This window comes from Petaurus breviceps, unplaced genomic scaffold (genome assembly GCF_028583685.1).
Source record: "Petaurus breviceps papuanus isolate PSGF00001 unplaced genomic scaffold, PetGlider_PUasm1.0 38, whole genome shotgun sequence".
Taxonomy (NCBI): domain Eukaryota; kingdom Metazoa; phylum Chordata; class Mammalia; order Diprotodontia; family Petauridae; genus Petaurus; species Petaurus breviceps.
Genome location: NW_027186304.1, coordinates 71,551,925 through 71,576,526, shown reverse-complemented (window position 1 = coordinate 71,576,526; position 24,602 = coordinate 71,551,925). Strand labels below are relative to the sequence as shown.

Below are 24,602 nucleotides of genomic sequence, written 5' to 3'. Positions count from 1 at the left end.
GAATTTTCTTGGCAAAATTACTGGAGTGGTTTGCCATTTCCTTCTCCAACTCATTTAGTTACTTACCAAAGATCAAATAATTGAGAAAATATAAATGAGAATTTTTAAATGAAAACCAGGTACTAGAAGTGGAACAGGAAATTCTTTGTTGAATTTCATTTCTATTGAGCATTGTCTCTTTTTCTACCAATCATTTAAACTGAGATGACGTAATTTTAGTTAGGCTATTTAAACTCTAGCTATTCTCTCTAAATGCCTAGACATTCAAAACACAATTTTTAAATATTGTTCTAGACTTTTCCATTATTAGTTCCTTTACCATTAACTGAAAACACCAAAGAGGGAAAGAATAAGTGAATAATTACCAGTTGTTGTCTTTCACTGGCTAATTGAAATTCTCTAATTTCAGCCATCCTTAACTTTGTATTGGCAGCATGGCATAGTAGATAGAAGTACTTCAGCCTTGGAGTAAGAGAGATCTAGGTTCAAGTGTCGTTTATGAATCATACTAGTTTTATGATCATGAGTAAGTCATTTGTCCGCTCAGTGCCTGAGGAAATTTTGTAAACTTATATATTGATAGTTTAATTGTTCATCTGTACTTGTCCAGGGAACTTCCACAAAGGGTTACCTACACTGATTAGGCATAGGAAAGGACCAAAAAAGAAAAACAGAACCTTTGATTTTATTTGAAAATAAAGGAATTCAGAATTCAGAGGCTATTGACTGATTAATACCATCTTACAACCTACTCTTAACCTAGTTTAGCTGATATCCTCTTAGAAAAAAAAATCCCGTAACACATAGTTATTAGCAAGTAACTATTTTGTTACAAAGTTTTCCTCTGTAAAAAGCATTTACGATTTGATATTTTTAGTGTTTTAAGTAAATCTTTAAATAGAGTAATACTATATTCTGTGTCTGGTTGGTCCTTTAATTTAGATCTCCCCTTATTTTCACAGATACTTAAAGCTTCAAAAAGACTGTCCCTACAGCAAGAGGACCAGCCATAACCTCAAGGGGAACAGATGGTTATGATAGCTCTTGTGAAGTGATTGCTAAGGAGCTCAGTGTCTTTGGGAAGGAACACTAAGATATCTTAAAAGGAGTGATAGCCAGCTGTCATATTAGAACACAAATAAAACACACACATAAACCTTTTAGAAGTAATTTATATCTACCTTTCTGTATGCAGTTTTTTATTTTTGGAGGGGGGGGTGTCAAATTCTATGCATTCATTGGATTTAATTTGCCTTTTTTTTCCTTGTGAGTCTTACCTGTATTTATGTGCGATCTTCAAGTAGTTCTTTATCTTCTATTAGTAATGTAGCAGCTATAGACTTTTGATAGTTTTTTAATGTATATTTTGTTGTGGATACTTAGCAGCAAAACTTGAGGATAATTTGGGTGAACTGTTTTAAGTGTAGGATTCTTTTAAAATCATTTTATAACTGCTAAGAACCATTTTGGTCAGCACCTGTAGCACTAATGAATATGTGAGCTGTGAAATTTTGAATTGCACTGATTTTTATCAACGTGAATTTCAAGCATTCTGCTAAAAGTGCAAAAATGAAGCTTTTGTAAAGTACTATTTGTTTAACTGGCTATTTAGAAAATGGCTTAAAATAATAAATAAGAAGGTTGGAGTTTCTTATACATAAGATAAACTTATTTTTTAGTGTGTCGAAGAAAATGACATTTTAGATATGTAGGCAAAAATGTAAGCTAATTTATGAAACACATTGTGTTTCAACAGACTAATAGGATCTTAGCTGTATTTTTAATCTACAGTCGAAATTTTAGTGTTAGAAGTTGCTGGCATATAATTGAATGCTTGTTTGCCTTTGGCAAGTTTGCTTAAGCTAAAAGCACTAAGTGTTGAATATACAGTGATGCTAAGAATAAAACTTTCAAAGTCATTTATATCTACTTACTTTGATTAACATTTTTCTAAATTAATATGTAGTTTGTTGCATGTTGCTTTTTCATACCATGTTAGCTTTTTTTTAATGTGTTTATTTTGGCTCAGAAGCTGTTGTTGTGATTAAAAAATAATAGAATGTTTTGTCTGTTAGAAAAGGGTGGAGAGAACTTCACTTTTACAGAAACATTAATTTGTGAAATAAGCCATAAAATGTGGTTGCCTTTTAATTGACTGGCACGTGTCTCAAGTAGATTAAATACTGTCTCTGAGAGAGACCTTTATTTTCTGCTAAAAAAAAAAAAAACCTAAACTCTATTTTGTGTTTTTATCATGCAGTGCTCAGAGTATTATTTTAATAAGTTCTGAATGCTAACTACATGTGAATTGTATTCCAAAATAATAAGCTATAAACTGGTAAGGAAAGCAATAATCCTTTAAAACTGTGACATGGGTGAAACAGAATTGACATGTGTAATAAAAAAAAAATTCTCAATTCATATTGTGAATTGTAGAATATTTTTATAAAGCCATATTTTTTAAGGAAACTTGCGAGTAACATAAGGTTGATGAATGGGAAAAATAAATCTTATTGCATTTTTGTATATGATCTATTTATAGAATACTAGCAATTGAGAATATATTATACTATGGTCAGATTTTAGTTCCTTTGTAATTCTCAATAACTGATTTTATGAACTTCATGTTTACAAATGTGTGCCAAGCTGGGAAGGATCAATGGATTTAAAAAATGTATATTTCTTCTGTTTAATGTCATTTGACTAAAATAAAACACAGAAGAATATTTATGCCTTTGCAGTGTCTTTATTTTAAAAAGATCTACTTTGTTTATAATAAAGTAATTTGTTCACATATATACATATATTTCTACTTAATCTACACAATATTATTTTAGAGAACTAATATATTTGATTACCTAAAAAGTACTCAAACTTTAGTAGTTATCAGACTACCTGTGTGCCTTCCTAATTCACATTTTTAGGCACTGCCTTTTTAGCAACCATTGAAAAAGTTTTGACTAGAAATGTTTGGAATTCCCACCTTCATTATGTAAGGAAGGGAGATGGTGGGGAAGGAACCATAGAGCCCACAATGTACAATGGATTCCACATATAACATGTTTATAGTATAGTCAGCAGTGTCAAACTCAAAAAAAAAAAATCAGGGGTCACTAAACAGTAGAGGCTGCTTATTGACTCAGAAAACCACATTTAACACTACGTTCTATTGTTTATTTTGTAAAATATTTTCCATTTATGTTTAATCTAATTCCTGAGGCACTGGGGAAAGGTATGTGTACACGTCTGGTGTAGATGGAGGAAGCTTAGGGAAAATTGCCAACGGGGGAAACTTTTGGCAATGGTACATAATATTTTATTTTATGCATTTCCTTAACCATGTTATAGGGGGTAAATGGAAAGAAGCCAGCATCATAGATTGGGCTCAGCTTATATCAGATTTCCATATAAAATCAAATTCAGTTTTTTCTTCATTTTAGGGCTGGAGAGGGATAAGGTCTGAAGGTATTTGTGAATAAAGACATATCTCAAATATTATACTGAAGAAGTGTAGAAAGGAGAGAAGAGTAAGGTATCCATACATATCTTTTCCTTTTCCTTTTTCTCCACCATCAATGCCCTGCAAAAGGAAAAGGGCAAGGTTTATGTTGGGAGCTACTAAGTTGAAGTAGAACAGAATGGACTAGGAAGAATTGAGAGGAGGTACAGTTTTGAAGCCTTCAAAATTAGGCCTTTAATTTTACTTTTTTTATTTACATATTTTACTTTTTACTTACTCAATCCTCAGAAAATTTCCTATGTTCCAAAGGCAACAGAAGTGTTATTTTTATTGGCACATGGAAACCACGTGGGTGCTAGGCAAAATTATAAAATAAGCAATGTCTTTGTTGCCCTAATATCTCACTTCTTTAATTACTCTTACATTTCCTGTTGCTTTTCCCCCCTGCTTTTCCAGATGCTTGGTTTCATTATGCATTCTTCTGACTACAGATATTTATTACATCTAGTCGTTTGCCCCTAATAAAAATGTCCTGAGTGATATGAATTTTGATTATGTGTTAATTTGATTAAAATAATTCACACCAATATGAATAGGGTATATATCTCCCACAGGACATTCTTTTTGGAAATGTTTTAAGTCCAGTGAAGCTGTAATTATTGGAACCTTTTCAAAGTGTACTGATCTTAGTTTTATAACTATTTACAGTATTTATAACTAAATAGATATAAATATAAATAAAAATATTTATAACAGTATTTATCATATATATATTACACACACACTAATAACTACTTATCTTGATTTAAGTTGTAAGAAAATGTTAATTTGGGGAAACAGATCATGAGTTAACGCTGAAAAACTTATAAACTAAAAAAAATGTATTCTTGAATTTAAGAGATTCTTGGCTATGGCATTTGGAAAAAAAAAGAGGTCAGCAAATTAATGAATCCTCTATCAAGACTTCCTTGATCTTCCCACCTATAAATGTGACATTCCTCCTCAAATTACCTTATATTACCTTTTCTATCTATATTTTGTGTCTTCTCTCCCCATCCAGGAGAATATAAAATTCCTTAACATCAGGGAATATTAAGTTTTTTCTCTTTTATCTCAAGAACTTCGCACAATGCCTTACACATAGTAGATGCTTAACAAATATAATAGGTCTTGTTCTAGACTAGTTTAGAGGTAGAAAGCAACATCAAAACATTTTCTGACCTTAAGAAATTTCCTAGGAGAATATAATATGTGCGCTTATCAATAAATAGAAGTACATAGAAAATAGTGCAAAGTAATTTCAGGAGGGAGAGATTGTTTATAATGGTAAGTTTCAGAAGGCTTGTGTAGGAGGTGATGCCTATGCTATGTCTTGAGGGAAGCTAGAACTCCAAAAGAGTTGAGGAGAGATATATACACACACTTTTTGTGTGTGTGTGTCTAATGGTAGCCATCTCTTGGAGGAGGGTAATTTATACAATAACCTGTATGTAAGAAATAGCAAGTTGTACATAGGGAATTTGCAGTTTCGTCTTTTTATTGTACTATATTATGGAAATGCTTGTTTTATTTCATAAATTAAAAAAAATAATTTTTTTTTTCTAAAAAGAACAAACCTCAGGAAAAGTCGAGGAATGATTGCATTCCAGGCATGGACCATTTGTGCAAAGATACAAAGGTGGGAAATGGAATAGGAGGGAGGCTAATTTGATTGGAATAAAGAGTGTATGAAGGGAAGTAATATGAATTAAGGAAAGGTAGATTGATGATTAAGGAGCTAGATTGGGGATGGTCTTGAATGGCAGGCTGACAAATCATACATTATGGGGGATAAGGGGTATATGCATCTGTGTGTGTATGTGTAAAGTGTTTGTGTTTGTGTGTGTGTGAGAGAGAGAGAGTGAGAGAGACTGCTTAGATCTGTGTTTTAAGAAAAGCACATTAGGAACTGGAGAACTATGAGATTTGTAAGTTCAAGTGATAATGATGAACACCTTTTAAAATAGATGTCCCATAGATATCTCAAATTCAGCCTGTGAAAACAGAACATATCTTTCCTTTCAAACTCACCCCACTTCCAAATTTTCCTGTTTCTAGTAAGTGCACTACCATCCTGCTAGTGACCCGGGTTAGTCGACCTCAGAATCATCATTTACCCTTTCTTACCATCCCTCACTTCATATATCCAAACAGTTGCCAAGGCTCAGTAATTCTACCACAACACTCTCCATTCCACGGCCAGTAGCCTAGTTAATCCATCAGCCTCCTAACCTGGTCTCCTTAGCTCCTTTTTCCAATCCATCTTCCGCATAGTTAGCAACCTAGTGGTTTTCCTGAAGCACCGATTTGACCATTACTCCTCCTTACTTAATAAACTCTAGTGACACCCTATTGCTTCTAAGATCAAATACAATTGCCATTGTTTGGCACTTAAAGCCCTTCACAATATTGTTCCAGCCTACCTTTCTAGTCTTATTATACAGTACCCTTTCTCATTCCCTCTGCTGTTGATCCAAATTAGCCTTATCTTCCCACAAGACTTTCCATCTCCATTTCTTTGCCTTTGCACTATATGTATTCCATACTTAAACCCCCTCTTTTCAAACTTAGAATGAACCCCCTAGAATCCTTAGTTTCCTTCAAAGTTCAGCTTATCCACTACCTTCTATGTGAAGTCTTTCCTGATCTGTTTACTATATAAAGTACACGTTTTCTCCCTTGGATAGGGTATCAGCTTCTTGAGGGCAGGGAAAGTTTAATTTTTGTATTTGTATTCCCAGCATACCTTGCATTGTGCTTGACATTTAATAAATACTTGTTAATTGAAGCAATAAATAACAGGTGTTGTGGAGGTAGGATCATTGAGATGCATCAACTGATTGAATATAGAAGTTGAAGTGGAGTTAAGAATAAAGAATTATTCTAAGGTTACAGAAATGGGGAATTATGGAAGGCAATAAAAGTTGCATCAGGCTAGCACTTTATAGAAGGTATAGATTTCAAGCAATTCAGATATTGTGAAATTGATACACATTGTCATATACTGATGGACAGTAATACTTTCAGTGAAAGCAAAGTTACAACTTAATTTCTTAAGGGATTTAATTTCTATAATTTTTTTTTTATTTTTCACTTAACTCATTATTGTTTTAAACCCTTTTTTTTTTTTTGGCCTTTTGTAGGGCAATTGGGGTTAAGTAACTTGCCCAAGGTTACACGGCTCGGTTTTGTGTGTGTGTGTGTGTGTGTGTGTGTGTGTGTGTGTGTGTGTTAAGTGTCTGAGGCCGGATCCAAACCCAGGTCCTCCTGACTCCGGGGCCGGCGCTTTACTCACTGTGCCACCTAACTGCCCCCTTTTAAACCATTCTTGAGGTTATTGGAGTTTTTCCATCATCATTTCTGCAAACCTTGCAGAATTTGTTGTTTTTCATTCTGATCCTTGCCCTGGTTCCACATCCAGTGACTCCCCAGACATCAGGTTTTAGATAAACTGTTCCTTTAATAAGAACACATCCAATAATGCCACCTCCGCCCCACCCTACCCCCTGGTAAAAACAATCTCGATGGTGGTAAAAAATAGTCCAGGAAGGTAAGGGTAGACAAAAATCAATAGCAAAGATATTAAAGATAATAACAACAACAGCAACAAGTCTTTATTTACTACTTAAATGTTTGTTAAACACTTTACAAATGTTAGGCCTTTTTCCTAAGAGAAACTCTGGGAGATGGGCTATGTTATCCCCATTCTGCAGTTGAGGACACTAAAGAAGACAACTTAAATAGTCAGCAAGTTCTTTGCGGTCTCAGGAACTCCTCACCAAAGTTCTAAAGCTCGTTTTGTATCTTATCACCCAAATAATATTCTTTGACATTCATGATACAGAAATAAGGCTGGTGCCCCATAGTTAAGAAAAGTGATTTGGGGGGGAGTGTTTCAGTATTAGCTGGTAGATTTGCTTGGACGCATTCCCAAACTGTTGTACGGTCTACCTCATACCCCATTTGTGAGTTGTGTGGTAGATGTTATGAGGAAGAAGAGTTGTTGCAGTCTGTTTCCATGTGTGAAACAACACGAGCCTATTATGTTCGATCCACAGCTTGCCTTTATTTAGCATCATATTCCTTACTTATTGAAAAAAAAGAAACTAAGTGTTTGAAGGCTTCTAACATTGAGCTCCTATTGTTTGGAACTAAGCACATAAATTAAAGTGATGCCTACTTTCCTATAAATCTTTTGTTAATTTAGCTAGGAGTTGACTAAAAGATTATGATTTTTCTGTCAAGCTATTTTTAAAAGTTTTTTTTTGCTTTTTGGAGGGGGGGGAGGCAGGGCAATTGCGGTTAAATGACTTGCCCAAGGTCACACGGCTAGTAAGTGTTAAGTGTCTGAGGCTGGATTTGAACTCTGGTGCTCTATTCACTGTCAAGCTGCTTTTGAATGGCAGTAGTAACTGAGGTGGACAGTCCTGGTGGAAAATGAAACACCCATCTGAGGTGTTAACCATCCTGGGTGCATGTGTGTGTTGGGCTGGGGAAAAAAGAAGGTTGTTCTTTAGAAGGTTTCGATATTCAGCAGTGCAGTAACAAGTACACATGAGAGCAGATTCTTTAAGTGACTCAAGCTTATACAGGTAGTAAAGTAGCAGAGCCAGAATTCAAACCCAGGTCCTGCCTCCAAATTCTGTATTCTTTCCATTGTTTCCTGCTGCCCTTAAGTATAATATGAATGTAGAATGATAGGGCTAATATTCATGCATAGCTTAGACTTGTATAGCCCTGTCATGCTAACTTTGCTAAAATTCACTTAAAGGAATGTTATGTGACTAGGAAAAGAAATTAAACCTTTGTGGAGTGTTTTTTTTTTTTATTATTGCTTTTTGGAGGGGGGCAGATAGTAGGGCAATTGGGGTTAAGTGACTTGCCCAAGGTCACATGGCTAGTTTGGTGTAAAGTGTCTGAGGCCGGATTTGAACTCAGGTCCTCCTGACTCCAGGGCCGGTATTCTATTCACTGTGCCACTTAGCTGCCCCATGGAATGTATTTTTTCTATTTGTCCTTATAGTTTCATTCCAAGTGCACACTTATAGTAAGGGCGTTGTGTTGTTTAGTCATTTCTTTTGGGTTTCACTTTTCGTGCCCCCATTTAGGGTTTTCTTGCAAAGATACTGGAGTAGTTTGCCATTTCCTTCTCCAGTTCCTTTTACAGATGAAGAAACTGAGACAAACAGTGTTACGTGACTTGGCCAGCATCATACAGCTAGTAAGTATCTGAGATCAGATTTAGATTCAGGGAGGCCTGTTTTTCTGATTCCAGGCCCACAGCTCTTTCCATTGTGCTACCTAGCTGCCTCTGAGGGCAAAGTATCATTGCACTAGAGCAAATTTCATACTTAACATGTTCAGTTTTGAGAACTTTTTGTTTACTTAAGATTCATTTTTCATGAAATTTAGTCAACAAATATTTATTAAGCTTCTACTGTGTACAGGGTACTGTGCTAAGGTGCTAGGGAACTCAAGGGTGATGAATGAAGTTATCATTATTCACAAAGATTAAAAAACTTTTTACTCTTTAAGATGTTGAATTTCATAATGTTTCTTGTTTTTTCTTTAATCTTTCAGAAACAGTTGTGAAAACAAATGATCCAGAACAAAAAGAAAAAGGTGAGATTATTTTGTTTCACTATTCAGCTACAATACATGTATAGATGTCACTGTGCAGTTAATGAGTGACATAACATTGTTTTCATTTTGCATTTCTAAAAAAAGTTGCTTATGTTTTCATTTTAACTTCTTATATTAAGTAGGTGTATTATAGAGTCATTATTGTCTCATACCAAATAATGTGACTTGGTTCAACCTTTAGCTAAATAATTATTAAATTAATATAAATGTCAGCATTAATATTTATTGATATTATTATTAATGCTAATAGCTAACATATATATATATATGTATATATATATATATATATATATATAATTTCCTAAGTTCCAAGCTCTGTGCTAAGTGCTTTACAATTATTATCTCATTTGTTCCTCACAACTATCCAAGGAGGTAGGTGCTACTATTGTCTTCATTTTACAGATGAACAAACTGAGGCAAATAGAAGTTAAGTGACTTTCCTATGGTCATACAAGCTACTCAGTTGTTTGAGGCTGGATTTGAACTCGTTTTCCTGATTCCAGGCCCATTGTTCCATCTAACTGCCTAAACATAAAGGATGTTTTGTTAACAATAACTACCCGTTAAAACATTATATGAAGAGAAATCAGCAAAAAAGTTAGAAACTAGGTTTGCCATATCATCACAATGCCCTTCATCTCGTAGGTACTGAACAAATTCTTGCTGGTTGCTTATTGTATTTGCCAGAAAAGACATGCTTTGATGACACTGATGATTCAATATTCTAATATTCGTCTCCTTGATAGTAAAAAGAATGTTGGAAAACATCTTTCACCTGCTTAATAGAAAAAAAAAAGTATTTTTTTAATATACTTTATCATTGAAGTCCTGAACAAGTTCTTCAAAATGGAGGTTTAATCAAACCAGATGTGAATTGCCCTCAGGCATCACATTAACATTGGAATTTACTATTGATGCCAGGCTACCCATTCCATTTATCCCATTGGAGAAATTGGGAAATGTGTAGTAGACTCCTCTGCAAGTTGTCATATTTGAAAATTAGCTAAAAGTGGATACTTTTTGAATGATCGTAATTGAATTCTTTAATGGATTTGTTATTTCACTGATATGTATATTCCCTTTAATGCTGCAGGTTCCAGTCCATCCTCACTTTTTGATCCTATGTAACAACTGTTCATGTTGTCCTTTAAATTCTTCGCAGGAGGGCTACCTATATCTAATGTGATAGATATCTTCCCCGAGGTCTCACCATACACAAGAATATCCTGAAATACCTATGTAACACAAGTGCTGTTATCCCTTGCTCTTCTTCATAATATCTCCATCTACTCCTTTTCCAGATGGCTTCAGTATTTTTTTCTAGCCTGTACTTTGTCCCTGGTAATATATACTGCAGTCTATTTGTTCCCACCATGTTTCTTCCTTTCATTTGTGGGCAATCCACACTTGTGATTTTTTTAAAGATTATGGCATTGTATGATCAATCCCCAGAAGGATATTGCAAGTACTTTTAAAAGGTAGGCAATTGTTTCAGAATGACTTAGGAACATTGAAAGCATTACATGATTTCTCAAGTACAGTTCATCCCAATTGATCATTCAGCTGTTCACAAAGTGATTCACTGTTCTTTGACAGATTCTCAGAAGTTTGGAACTCCAGACTGATTTCTCAGGAAACTATTGAGAGAAAAGCACTCTTCATTTAACCTACTCTTTCAACTAGATTTCTTTGCTGTAGGAAATATACCTTACCTTTCAATATCAAACTGAAAGGTTCAACCCATAGGGCAGGGCCTTTTAATTTGGAGTCCATGGAACACCGCCCTCCCTTCCCCCTGCAGGAGGTACATAGATAGATTTTATAGATAATGTGAAACTTCGATGGAGGAAAAAAAAAAAAAAAATATATATATATATATATATATCAGTTTTACTGACTTCTAATTTTAGCATTGCTTTCAATTATGATTTTTTTTTTTTTGCTTTTTGGAGGGGGTAATGCAGGGCAATTGGGGTTAAGTGACTTGCCCAAGGTCACATGTCTAGTAATTATGAATTTAAAAAAAAATATTCTGAAAAGGGGTCCATGGACTTCACCAAACTTCCAAAGTGCTCAATGCCACATACATTGTGGATAGAGTCTGTGCTTGGATTTGTATCCCCACTGCTGAGCATAGTACATGGCACATGGTATTCAGTTATTAAAAACTTTATTTAATGCAGTGCTCCTTTTGGAAAATAGAGCATCCTAAGTGATGATTTAAAATATCAGGTTTGAATTTAACGTGAAGGAAAACTGGTTTGTAGTTAAAAATTATGCCAATTTAATCAAGGTGGCATACCGTAGAATAAAAACTTCAGTTTTTAGCATCTCTGTTTTAGGATTTAACAGCAGTTGGGTTGACTTAGCCATATACACCCTCCTCTTTCTTTGGTGTTTGGTAAAAAAAAATCTCTAAGTCTTAGAGATATAATGAAACTAGATCATTCTTAATATTTATTTTAAAGTATATCCTCTGGGATCAAAGATTTAGAATTGGAGGGGACCTCATAGGTTATCTAGTCTAAGTCCTTCATTTTACAGTGAAGGAAACTGAGGTCTAGAGAGGTTAAGTTACTTGCCCAGGAGAATCAGAGAATTAGAATTAATTTGACTTCAAAGTAGGGACAAATTCTAAATATATGACTTTAATATCCTTAATTCCATACTTTTTTTCAATTTATTTATTTATTTTTAGTTTTCAATATTCATTTCCACAAGATTTTGAATTACAAATTTTTCTCCCCATCTTTCCCCTACCCCCACCTTAAAATAGCTAGCCTACTTCCCCAGTCTGTTCTCTCATATCCTCCTCCATATCCTCCCCCAGTCCCCCGACTTTCTGGTAAGGCAAGATGGATTTCTATACCCCGGTGCCTGTATATCTTTTTCCCTAGCTTTATGTAAAAAAAAAACAGCAAAAAAACAAAAGCAGTTAATTCCATACTTTTGATATGCTCATTTCTTAAGAAGAAAGCCATCCCAATGAATTTTAACTATTGCTATATGTGTTTTTCTCCACTGGATGTCATGTTTTTTACACATAGTGATGATAGTTTTAATAGATATAAAATACTAATCAGTATAATTGAAGGCTAAACTCTTAAATGTTCCTAGTCACAAAAGTTATACTCCTAAAATTTGTTGAATACCAATCTGGTAATTTAATTGTTTGGTTTCATTTTTATTATGTGTGTTATTGGAATTAGAAAACTTTAAGTTCCAGGAGTAGGGTGGGTGAGTGGTGTTCTTTGTTTTACCAGATAAAGTATTTTTTGATCAAGCGGTTTTTTTTTTGGTTTATACTTTAAAATAGAAGCCTTATATTTATAGAAATCTTATTTGAGAATCTAGGATATCTTTTAGGCAGCTCTGTTTATAAATTTATACATGTTACATTGCAGTATTAGACTTAGATTAAACATATTACTTAGAGTGATAGTTCTTTCTCTTTTAAATTATTCATTTATTGTCTTTAATAATGTAATTGGATATCATGTACATTCAAAAAGGAGTTAAAAGGAATTCCTAGTTTCCACCAAACAAAAAATCACTTTTTGAAGAATCTATGCCCTAATTGTGCGCTAGAGGGTGCTATGCAACAAGTCAGATTTAGTGCTTGTATTAAATAAGGTATACAGCAGAAGTTGAAACTGATGTATCATTGGCTCAAATGAGCAGTTTGATGCTGATTATATATTATAAAGGTAATTCCAAATTCTTCCACTTCTCTGTAAAACTTTCTTACAACTTTAATTTTTCTGTTAATAACATCACTATTCTTCTGTCTTTGAAACACCACTCATCTTGGACTCCTTTTTCTTTCTCCGTTCTTATACCTGAGTATAAGAGGAAGGGGGATCCTGGCATTTCTCCATCTAGTCTCTCTTTTCTTTTTCTTATTCCCACTGCCACTAACCTAATTCATACTAGACTATTCCAGATGCCATGTAACCAGTCTTTTCTCTTTAAAAAAAATTAACTTATGAAATAATACAAACATTTCTATAACAGTATAATAAAAAAAAGATGATTGGAATTAAACTGCAAATCTATTATGTATAACTTGCTGTAGCAGCAAGCACCCTAGCATAGCCAGGATGACTTCTAGCACAGGTTCTTTGATCTGCTTTACTAAAGGAAAGCAACTCAGAAAGGGGTTAACCATCTTACATTAATAAAATATATATCATTTACCTACTTCAGGGGAAAAAGTCAGCACCCTGAACTTGAGAGAAAATACAAACAGAAGTTACAAGCAGACAAAAAAATGCAGACAGAGAAGCAGACCAAAAGACAGGGCTTCCAGCTGTCTGAGCATTACATCCATACCTAGTTAGTTACCAGAGAGAGAAGCACCAATATCTGGGTTTTCAAAGCTGGCGGGCTCAGCGATTGCACAGAGTCTCATCTGGCCAAATCACATAACTCTTCCCATAAGTGAGCCCCAAAGCAAAACCTCACATCAGGGTATATATAGGCTTCTCCTGGCTCAGAGAATGTCACAGCCCTCTTGACCCACTGCCCAACCACAAAGTAACAAGGTGTAGGCATTCCTGAAAAACAAGCTTCCGATCACAGGCTCCATGTGACCACATTCAGCCTATTAGGGGGAAGAGTGTATTTTCAAATCAGGAAAGGTCCTCAAATCCCCTTTACCATTACACTTGCTATTCCTTTTAAATATATAATAAAATTATCATGTAAATTTTGTTCTTTTTTTCTTCCATTTTTCTGTACCCCCCTCAAGATGGCAACCATTAGATACAAATATATATAGACATAAATATGTATGTATGTATAGTATGTACATCTATGTATGTAAAATTATATACATACTTTATCAGTTCTTTCTCTGGGTGCAGATAGCATCTTCATAGGTTCTTTGTAGTTTATTTGCATATTTATAATAGTCAGAATGTCTTATTCACTCAAAGTTCTTAAAAACATATTGCTGTTACTATATACAACATGCTTTTGGTTCTACTCATTGTGCTCTTCATTATTCACAAGTCTGTCCATGTTTTTTCTCATAGCACAATAGTATTCCATCACTATCATATACCAGAGTTTATTCAGACATTCATCAGTCTTTTTCCTTGCAGTCATTCTGGTTATTGCTATTGGGATTTAGTCCTAAGGCACTACTCTTATCAGAATTCATGCAAGGTGGCTTCTCTTTGGCTATAGAATTAAGTACCAGCAGCAAAGCTTGTCACCTGAGAGCCTTCATGAACTACTTCCAACCTTTCTTTCCAGCCTTATTTCTTCTAGCTCTCCTTTAAATCTCCAAAGTACCAAACTACTTTTCACAATTCCTTAAACACTGTGCTCCAATGCCATGATTTAGCTTAAGCTGTTCTCTCTACTTTTTTTTTTTTTCATCATCACCCATTGAAATCCTACACATCATCCTTCTAGGCTCACCTCAGAAGTCACTTCCTTAATGAACTTTTCTATGATGTCTTTCTCTCTCTCCTCTCTTGCACTGTTGCAAATTCAACCATGGCAGAGCTGGAAGTAATCTCTGCCTCCTCTATACTTGCTTAGCATTTCATTTGTGTTTCTTTTATGACACTTAGCTTAAAGGATCAGAGATCTATAGCTGAAAGAAATATCAGACTTTCTAACCCAACCTCCTCATTTTATCAGTGAGGAAAACCAGACCTACGGAGGTGAAATACCTCACCCAAGTCACACAAATAGTAATTTGCAAAATTAGGATTCAATCCTAGGTCCTCTGACTCCAAATCCCCTAACTTTGCAATGCTATTCCATCTCTCATGCTACTATATATTATAATTACATGTGTATGTGCCTTATCTCCCTTACCATAGTGTTTCTTGAACACAAGTTCTCTGATTGTATTTATCTTTTATAACCTTTGTCTTTCATTTGTGTGGCAGCTAACTCTTTTTGATTCCATTTGGTATTTTCTTAGCAAAGATGGTGGAGTGGTTTACCATTTTTTTTTCTTTAGCTCATTTTATAGATGAGGAAACTGAGGCAAACAGGGTTAAGTGACTTGATGGAGTCACCTGTGTGAGAACAGATTTGAACTCAGGTCTTCCTCACTCCAGGCCTGGCACTCAATCCCCTGTGCCACCTAGCTGCCTAAGGTTTTAAGACCTTAGTATCTAGCAGAATACACAGAAGACAATAAATGCTCGTTGAATTGAATTATAACAGGGAATAAGGATTATTAGGTCTCCTTTTGCCTAGTTGTTTTAACCTTTTTCCCCTTAGAGTTTTTACTAGTATAGTAAAAAATTAAACATATTCAACACAAATAGATTGTGTTCATTTGTCTGACTCTTCTTTATCAGATACTAGTGATAATGTAGACAGTGAAGTGGCTAAAATGTAGGGGGAAGAAGAAGAAAGGGACATTGATAATTGACATAGTATTTTCCTTTGCACAGATTTTATCAGTCTTACCAATAATATTCCATAAGGATATTTCACAGGTTTAGAGCTGGAAGGGGCATTAGAGGTCAGTAGATTTACTCTTATTTTACATTTGAGGAAATAGTCCCAGAAAGGTTAAAGTTATGGTCCTATAGTCACATAGTAAATGTCTGAGGTGGGATTCAAACTCTGGTCTTCCTAACTCCAAATGGCAGCAACACAAGCAGTATGGTATAATGGAAAGAATACTAAGCTATGGGTCAAGACTTGACTTCCTGCCTCGACTCTGATTTTAACTAGCTGAATGACATGTCCAAGTTCTATAACTCTCTGGGTTTTATTTCAGTCATCTCTCCTTTTTTTTTTCTTTTTTTTTTTTAGCAATTGGGGTTAAGTAACTTGTTCAAGGTAACATGGCCAGTTTTTTCTGGGTGTGGTGCTAAGTATCTGAGCCCAGATTCGATCCCCCAGGTTATCCCGACACTGGGGCTGGTACTTTTACTCGCTGTGCTACCTGGCCGCCCCAATTTCAGTCATCTTTAAAAAGAGGGAGTTGGATTAGATGATTAGGCATGCCTTCTAGTTCTTAAGTTTCTGTGACACAGGCAGAGGTAGAATTGTGGAATGTAAGAAGTGGAAGGTAACTTAGAGATTATCTAGCTAAATGGGCATTGTGGGGCATGCCTAGAATCCTTGCTCCTGGGGGCAAAGTATGGCTTGCTCCTAGGAGCTAAACTGGCCCAGATGAGAAATGGAGCAGGTTAAAGCTTCCATGCTGATCGTCATTGGATCATCACTGCGTTTCTAGTCTAGGTGAGATAGGGAGACCCAGCCTCAGAAAGAAAAAGAAAACAGAGATCATCAGGTTAACCACCTCATCATAAAGAGAAGGAAACCCAGAAGAGTTAAAAGTGACTTGACTAAGGTAATATCATTAGTTAATGGTTGGACCAGACTAGAATCTGTGTTCCCTCACTCTTAATCCAGTGCTCTTACTATGATTTTACAACAATGTTATAGGATTCAGTATATCTGCAATATAACAGAAATAAAACATCTTTATTCTGACCTTTGGACATAGGTAAAGACATGTGAAATGATCACAGTTGACCTATCAGTTCTCTCATTCTGGATATGGTGTTTTTCTTATTGTAGATTAGGATAGTTATCATTAGCATGTTTGACTACCTTGTCATGTTTTTAACTTATCCCTGGATCTTTTATGCAAAAACTATTACCTTGTCTCTCCTTTCCCGTTCTGTATTTGTGAAGTTGATAGTTTTTTTGTTTGTTTGTTTTGTTTTTTGCTTTTTGGAGGACAATTGGGGTTAAGCGACTTTGCCCAAGGTCACACGGCTAGTTTTTGTGTTAAGTGTCTGAAGCCGGATTTGAACTCGGGTCCTCCTGACTCCAGGGCCAGTGCTCTATTCACTGCGCCACCTAGCCAACCCTGAAGTTGATAGTTTTTAAGCTAAGTGTAAAACTTTATAGTTAAAATTACATACCCTGAAAACCTGAGTCTAATCAGTGATCAAAGAGAAACCAATGAGAAGCCATTTGCAGCATTCCTTAACAACAAAAAAACAAAACAGAACAAAAAACCTCAGTAGAATATCAAACTTGGAACAACAGAAACACTTTCTTTACTCTTCCATCTCTCCATTATGTACTGGCTCCTTCCCTGCTTCCTGTAAATATTCCCATGTTTACCCTGCCCTTAAAAACTCTCATTTGATGCAACTGTCATTCGTAACTATTGCCCTATATTTCATCCCATTTCCCTTTCTCCCAATTCTCAGCTAAATTCTTTGAGAAAATCATCTGCAATCAATGATTCCACTTCATTTTTTCTCATGCCTTTAAAACCCTCTGAAGTTTAAGCTTCCCATTTCATCATTCTACTGAAACTGCTCACTCCAAAGTTACCAGTAATCTTTAAAGTGTCAAATCAAATGATCTTTTCCCAACTCTGATTTTCTTTGGCCTCTCTGCAGCATTTGTTACTGGACCACCTTCTGTACACTCTCTCCTGTCTAGATTTCCATGAAACTGTAATCCTCTAGCTCTTCCCATCTGTCTAAGTAATACTTCTCAGTTTCCTTTTCTGCTGCTTTATTAACATCATGCTGTTAATAGTGGCTGTTCCCCAAGGCTCTTCTTTTCATTCTCTACTCTGTCACTTCGTGACCTCATCAGCTTCCATGGGTTCAGTTATCATGTCTTAGTGGATGTTTCTCAGATCTATGTATCCATCTTTGGTCTTTTTGCTAACTACAGGGTCTCCCATTACCTCTGGAACATCTTGAACTGGATGTCTCATAGACATTTCAAACTCAACATACTCAAAACAAAACACATGATTTTTCCTGCATACTTCACTGCCCCACTTCTCCCACCATGATTCCAGAACTTCCCTCTTACTGTTGAAGGCACCAGAATTCTCTTAGACATAAAAATCTGCAAATTTGATGTCACCCTGAATCCTCATTCTCACCCCACAAATCTAATTGTTTCTAACTTTACAAAATCTCTTCACTTATATAACCACAACCATAGTTCAGCACTCAGTACCTCTTCTCAGGACTGTTACAGTAGACTTCTAATTGGTCTCTTCACCTCAAGTACTTCCCAACTCAAATCCATTCTCCACTCAGCTGCCAAAATGATTTTTTTCAAGCATAGTTCTGACCTTGTCATCCTGTTGCTCAGTGAATTTCCCTTCTTATTTATTACCTCCAGTATCAAATATAAGCCCTCCTGTTGGCCTTTAAACTTCCTTATAACCTGTACCCTTTCTAACTTTCTAGTATTCTTATCCCTTATTCCTTTTTATACAGTCTATAATCCATCTATGATGGCTTATTTTCAGTTATTGAATACCAGAATCTATCTCCCATCTCTGTACTTTTGCATTGTGTGTCCTTTATCCCTGAATTCTTTGTCCCCTCATCTCTACCTCTTTGTTTCCTCAGTTTCTTTCAAGCCTTATCTCAAATCTCACTTCCTACTGCAGGAGACCTTTCCCACTGCTAATGCCTTCCCTTTCCAATTCCTTTATCCCTCTCTCTCCCTTGCCCTCTCCCTTGCCCTCTCCCTTTCCCTCTCCCTCTTCTTCTCCCCCTCCCTCCCTCCCTCCCTTGTACTTTTCTTGACAGCTGGAACTTTGTTTTTGCTTCTTTTTGTCTCCCTGTCACTTAACACAGTGCCTAACACATAGTAAGCACTTAATAAATGCTTGCTGACTGACTTGCAAATACCTCAACCAAGAGTAGAAATATTAGAAAAGCAAATAAGTACAGTGACTAAGTAAAGAATAATGAATTAAACTATCTGATGCCTAGAAAATATTTAAACAGAATGGAAGACAAAGACCTACTTAATGGTTGGGACCAACAGGTTAAAAAAAGAGAGAGAGAGATCATCAAGAAATGGAAAAAGTTCTCCCCAGGATAAAGATAGAGACAAAGTTTGAAGAAATAAAAGTGAAATCAGAGGAGCAGAATTAAAGCCCTTTGACTCTCCCATAGGTAATCAGTGTATTATTTAAGGAGTAGCAGGATATATAAATGAATTGAAGGGGTGTGAAGATAGAGGAGAATGTGAGATGTTTCCTTATCTAGCATTTTGAATGGTACCATCTCAGTACTCCATCATAATTATTTTATGAAAATATACTATGTATTAGGGCACAGAGAAATTACAAATAAATGTGAAAAAGCACAAATGCAAAACCAATCCTACATAGAACTTTATATAATGAAAATAGTGAGCAATTCAGAGAGGACAAGCAAAATAACATTTGGATCAAAGAACAAATAACAAAAAAAAATCAACAAAATAATGGTAATTATGAAACAGAACGTCAAAATTTGGGGGGTTGAAAGCTAAAACAGTACTCAGAAAAGTTATTTCCATAAAAATGTCACCAAAATCTTTAAATAATATTTATGAGATGGATGTTCATTTATGAAAATTAGAAAGCCAACAGATAAACATAAAATAAGCACTGAAGGAGAAGTCTTCAAATTAAAAGAGAAAGAGATAAATTAGAAACTAAAAAGACTATAGAACTGATAGCAAAACAAAAGCTGGGTGTTTGAAAAGACGAAAAATTGATAAACCTTTAGCCAACCATATATAAAGAAGAAAGTAGTGGAAAATCAGAGTAACAAAATAAAAAATAGTCAAGGTGAAATCATAAACCCACAAGAGAAAAAAAATTATCAGAACGTATTATACATCATTATATGCCAAAAATCCCTGAGAATTGAAAAGAAATAGATTATATATGATAACATAAAATGTTCAAATTAACAGAACACCAAAGAAAGATCTTAAATAATCTAATCTCAGGAAAAGAAATTGAACTAGGTATAAAGGGCAGCTAAATGGAGGATAAAGGACTGGATAGAGGGACCAGGCTTAAAGTCAGGAAGACCTGAGTTCAAATTTGACCTTAGACACTTACTAGCAGTGTCACTCTGGGCAAGTCACTTAACTCTTTTTGCCTTAGTTTCCTCATTTATAAAATGAGCTAGAGAAGGAAATGGTAAACCACTCTAGTATCTTTGCCAAGAAAACCCCAAATGGGGTCAAGAAGAGTCAGACATGATGGAAAACAACAACAAGAAGGGAGCAGTGAGGGTACTCCTCATCAGATTGATTTACAGATGACTTTGATATACTTTTGAGGCAAAAACTGACCTAAACCAGAAAAAGATAAAGCCAAAAAAGAGACTTAGAGAACAATATTGTTAATGAATAGCAATTTTAAAAATTTAAAATAAAATTCAGGCAAAAAAAACTATAGAAATTTACCACCACACCCCCCCCCCAAAACAAATTCACTACAATAAAATTGGATCTGTACAAGGGAAGCAAAAATAGAAACATTAGAAAAATAATTAGCTCTATTAATAATATTAAAAATGCATTAAAAAAACCCACATGATGAACTCAACAGATGCAAGGAAAATCTTCTAGAACACTTTAATTCATTTATTTGTTTTATTTCTTTCTTTGTTTAGGGTAAAAATCCCAGAAAGTCAGGGGTAAGGGGGGGGATCCCTTCTTATTATGACAAAAACTATCTACCAAAGTGAATGTTGTATAAAATGGGGAAATACTAGAATCTTTCCCAGTAAATATAGAAGTAAAGCAGTGATTCTAGAAAGGCTAACAATAGGCAATAAGAGAAAGAAAGTAAATTTAAGGCATAAAGATAGACAAAGATAGAAATATCATTATTCACTGACAACATGATAATTTACTTAGAAAATTCTAAGGAATCAACAAAGAAACTATTTGAGAAAATTAGTCAATATTGTAGTTATAGACTGTGTATCTTTTCATTTTTAAAAATTGTATTTGTAGTTTATTTTTTTAAGTTTATTTAAATTTTTTTTTAAACTTCACAAACAATTTTTTGGTTTGGTTCAGACAAAATACCAAATACTAAATAAGATGAGCATTATATAAAAAAATGGAACAGAAAAAGAGGATTGTACACAAAGGTACTGCTGTATTGTAAAGAGCTTTCTTTCCTTTTTAAGTTATGTCATAATTCAACATATTATCTTCTAAGCTGCCTTGCTTATCTCTTTCCTACTGACCTTTGTTGTTATTTTCTGTGCTTAAAAAAAATACTTCAATGACCTCTTTCTGTTACTTTTTCATTTTCCTCTTGGCAACTCCATTGCTAGCTTCCCTCTCCTTTCCCAACTATCCACTGTGCCCCACCCTACCCCCAGTAATTGGAAAAAAAAAGCAAAATATTTCCTGTGTGTCATATGGGTAGTCAAGCAAAACAAATCCTCAAATTGTCCGTGCCTGAAAATATCTCATTCTTCGCTTTGAATTCATTACCTCTCTGTCAGAAGGTAGGTAACATGTTTCACCATTGTTGTTTTCTGAGTTTTGTTAATGTTGTTCTGCATCAGTTCATACAAATCTTAACAGGTCTGTCTGAAACTATCCTTTTAATTTTTCTCATGTTGTTGTAATATTCCATTACATTCATAAGTCGTAATTTTTTCAGGCATTCCCCAAGTGTTAGACAGCCTTTTAATTTTGAGTTCTTCGCTATAGCAAAAAGAATGGCTATAAATGATTTTGCAACTTTAGATCTTTTTATTCTTTCTTTGACCTCTTTTGTGTATAAACCTAGTAATGATATCTCTGGGTCAGTGTGAACTGTGTACTAAAAAATCCAAGTTTTTTTTTTTTTTTTGTATATAGTTCCAAATTATGTTTCAGAGTGGCTGAATCAATTCCTAGCTCCACTAACAGTAAGGTAATATGTGCAGGCTTCAAGATTAGCCCACAAAAGTAACTGGCATTTCTGAAGAGAAAAAACAAAATCCAGCAGGCAATAATAAAAACAGAAGCATCATTCAAAATAACTACAAAATGTATAAAATATTGAGGAGTCTTATTTACCAAAGAGCACGCAGTGCCTTTATAGATACAACAGTTGTTATCATTCATTTTCAGCCCTGTTCAATACTTTGTGACTCCATTTGGGGTACCTCCTTTTCCATTTGGCCAGTTCTACTTTTTTAAGGAGCTTGGTCTTCAGCAAATTTTCTGCTTTTCAAGGCATTCTTCTCTTTATCGGATTTTTTAACCTCTTTTACCATTTGGCCTTTTGGGGGGGGGCATTGGAGGGAGTAAGATAAGGCAATTGGGGTTAAGTGATTTGCCCAAGGTCACACATCTTGTTAAGTGTCAAGTGTCTGAGGCTGAATTTGAACTCAGGTCCTCCTGACTTCAGGGCCAGTGCTCTATGCATTGCACCACCTCGCTGCCCCCCTATTTTGTTTTTATGAGGTATAATTTTCTTCAGTATTTTTTGTGTCTCCTTTACAAAGTTTTCTTTTTTCATGATTTTTTTTCATGATTTCTTGCATCACTCTCATTTCTCTTTCCAATTTTTCTTTTACCTCTTTTACTTGAATTTCAAAATCCTTTTTGAGCTCTTCCTTAGCCTGAGACCAATTCATATTTTTGTTGGAAGATTTGGATGTAGGAGCTTTAACTTTGTGATGTTCTTCTGAGGATATATTTTGATCTTCCTTGTCACTATAGTAACTTGCTGTGGTCAGAATTTTTTTGTTACTTGCTTATTTTTCCAGTCTATTTCTTGACGTTTAACTCTGTTAAAATGAAACTGCTTCCAGGGTGGAGGACACACTGTCCCAAGCCTCGGGGCTTTTGTGTAGCTGTTTTCAGGGATACTTTTAGGAAACTGTAAGTTTTCAGTTCTTTTAAGGTGGTATGATCTAATGAGAGGTGTGTTTATCATTCTCCTGGCCTATGTTCTGTTCTATGAATGACTAAAAGAAATTTTTTTCTGCCCTGAAACTGTGATGAGGGTTCCTGATCCACTGTGGCCATAAACTTTGTTGTGCTTATGCTCCTCCTTGCCCTGGGACTACCACCCAGGACTGCAACTCCAATCTGAGTATGAAAAGCAGTAGTCAATAGGGGTAAATTACTATTATTATTGTTATTTGCTTTTTGGAGGGGGGAGGGCAGGGAAATTGGGGGGTTGACTTAGGGGAAAATTCTTAACCAAAATATTCCATGAAATTGCAAAAGATAAAATGATTTTATTACATGAAATTGAAAAATTTTTTCATCAAAAAATTGATAGAAATAGGCTAGGAAAAGATCCAACTGACTGGGGTGGGGGTGTCTTTTTTTTTTATCAAATGTTTCTGATAAGGGTCTAATATCCAAGATATATAAAAAACTACCAGAAATATATCAAAAGCTATTTCTAGCAGTCAGATGACATGAACAAACACTTCTTAAAATTGAAATTGCAAAATTACTCATGACCTTATGAAAGAATGCTCAAAATCATGAATAATGAGAAAAATTTAAACACTTAGGTTTTACTTCACTTCCAGCAAATTGGCCAAGATGACAGAAAATGGCATTAATCATATGTTGGAATAATTGATGAAAGATGGCACACTAATATACTGTGGAGCCATGAATTATTGACTGTTCTTGTAAGCAGTTTGGAATTTTTCAGAGAAAGTGACTAAAATGTCCATAACATTTGACCCAGGGATTTCACTGGTAGCCATAGATTTCACAGCAGTTAATGGTACAAAAAAAAAAGTTCTATATATAACAAAACATTTATTATTTTTCTTCAGTCATGTCCAGCTCTTCATGACCCCTTTTGAGAGTTTTCTTAACAAAGATACTTGAGTGGTTTGCCATTTACTTCTCCTGCTCATTATATAGGAGGCAAACAGGGTTTAGTGACTTGCCCAGGGTCACACAGGTAGTAAGCATCTGAGGTCACATTTGAACTCAGGTCTTCTTGACTCCAGACCCATCATTCTATTTTACTGAACCACCTAGCTGTCCCAAAATATTTATAGCAACAAAAAATAAAAACACCCCCCCCCCAGAATTAAAGTAAATGTGCATTCATTCAGAAATAGCTAAATTAATCATGGCATGGCACATTAATGTAATGGAATCTGACTGTGCCGGAAGAACTGATGAACATGATGAATATAGAGATTCGTGGACAGACTTAAATGAACTACTGAAAAGTGAAGTAAGCAGAACCAGGGAAACAGTGTCAGCAAGAACCCACTATAACATCAAGACAATCAAAACTCAGTGCTGTATAGTTGCAATGATCAAGCATGGCCCCAAAGAACAGATATGAAATGACACCTCCCCCTGGCACTTTGCATAATTGGGGTTCATTCAGCCTTTTAGTTTTATGGAACTCTTTTTCTTTTTTCAAGCAATTAAAGGGATGGCTTTTTGAGAGGACATAGAAGAATACAATGGAAAATACAGATAATATAAAAGCAAAAGATAAGATCATGGCTATTATGTAAATTGTTTTTCTAGCTTTGCTAACTTTTTGTTGACTTCCTACAAGTCTTCCCAAGTTTCTCTGAACTCTTCATGTTCTTCATTTCTTTTTTTTGCCTTTTGAAGGGCATTTGGGGTTAAGTAACTTGCCCAGGGTTACACAGCTAGTTTGTGTGTGTGTGTGTGTGTGTGTGTGTGTGTG

At 35.1% G+C, this 24,602-nt stretch overlaps 1 protein-coding gene across 7 annotated transcripts in view; it reads left to right on the top strand.

Annotated features, from left to right (window-relative positions):
* The window catches only part of ASPH (aspartate beta-hydroxylase), a 523,279-nt gene that overhangs the window by 367,656 nt on the left and 131,021 nt on the right, over positions 1–24,602 (top strand). For all 7 annotated transcript variants that reach the window (XM_069100008.1, XM_069100007.1, XM_069100009.1 and 4 more), the window contains one exon: positions 9,080–9,121. In XM_069100008.1, coding sequence (XP_068956109.1) covers positions 9,080–9,121 — 42 coding nt within the window. The remainder of the gene's footprint in view (positions 1–9,079; positions 9,122–24,602) is intronic.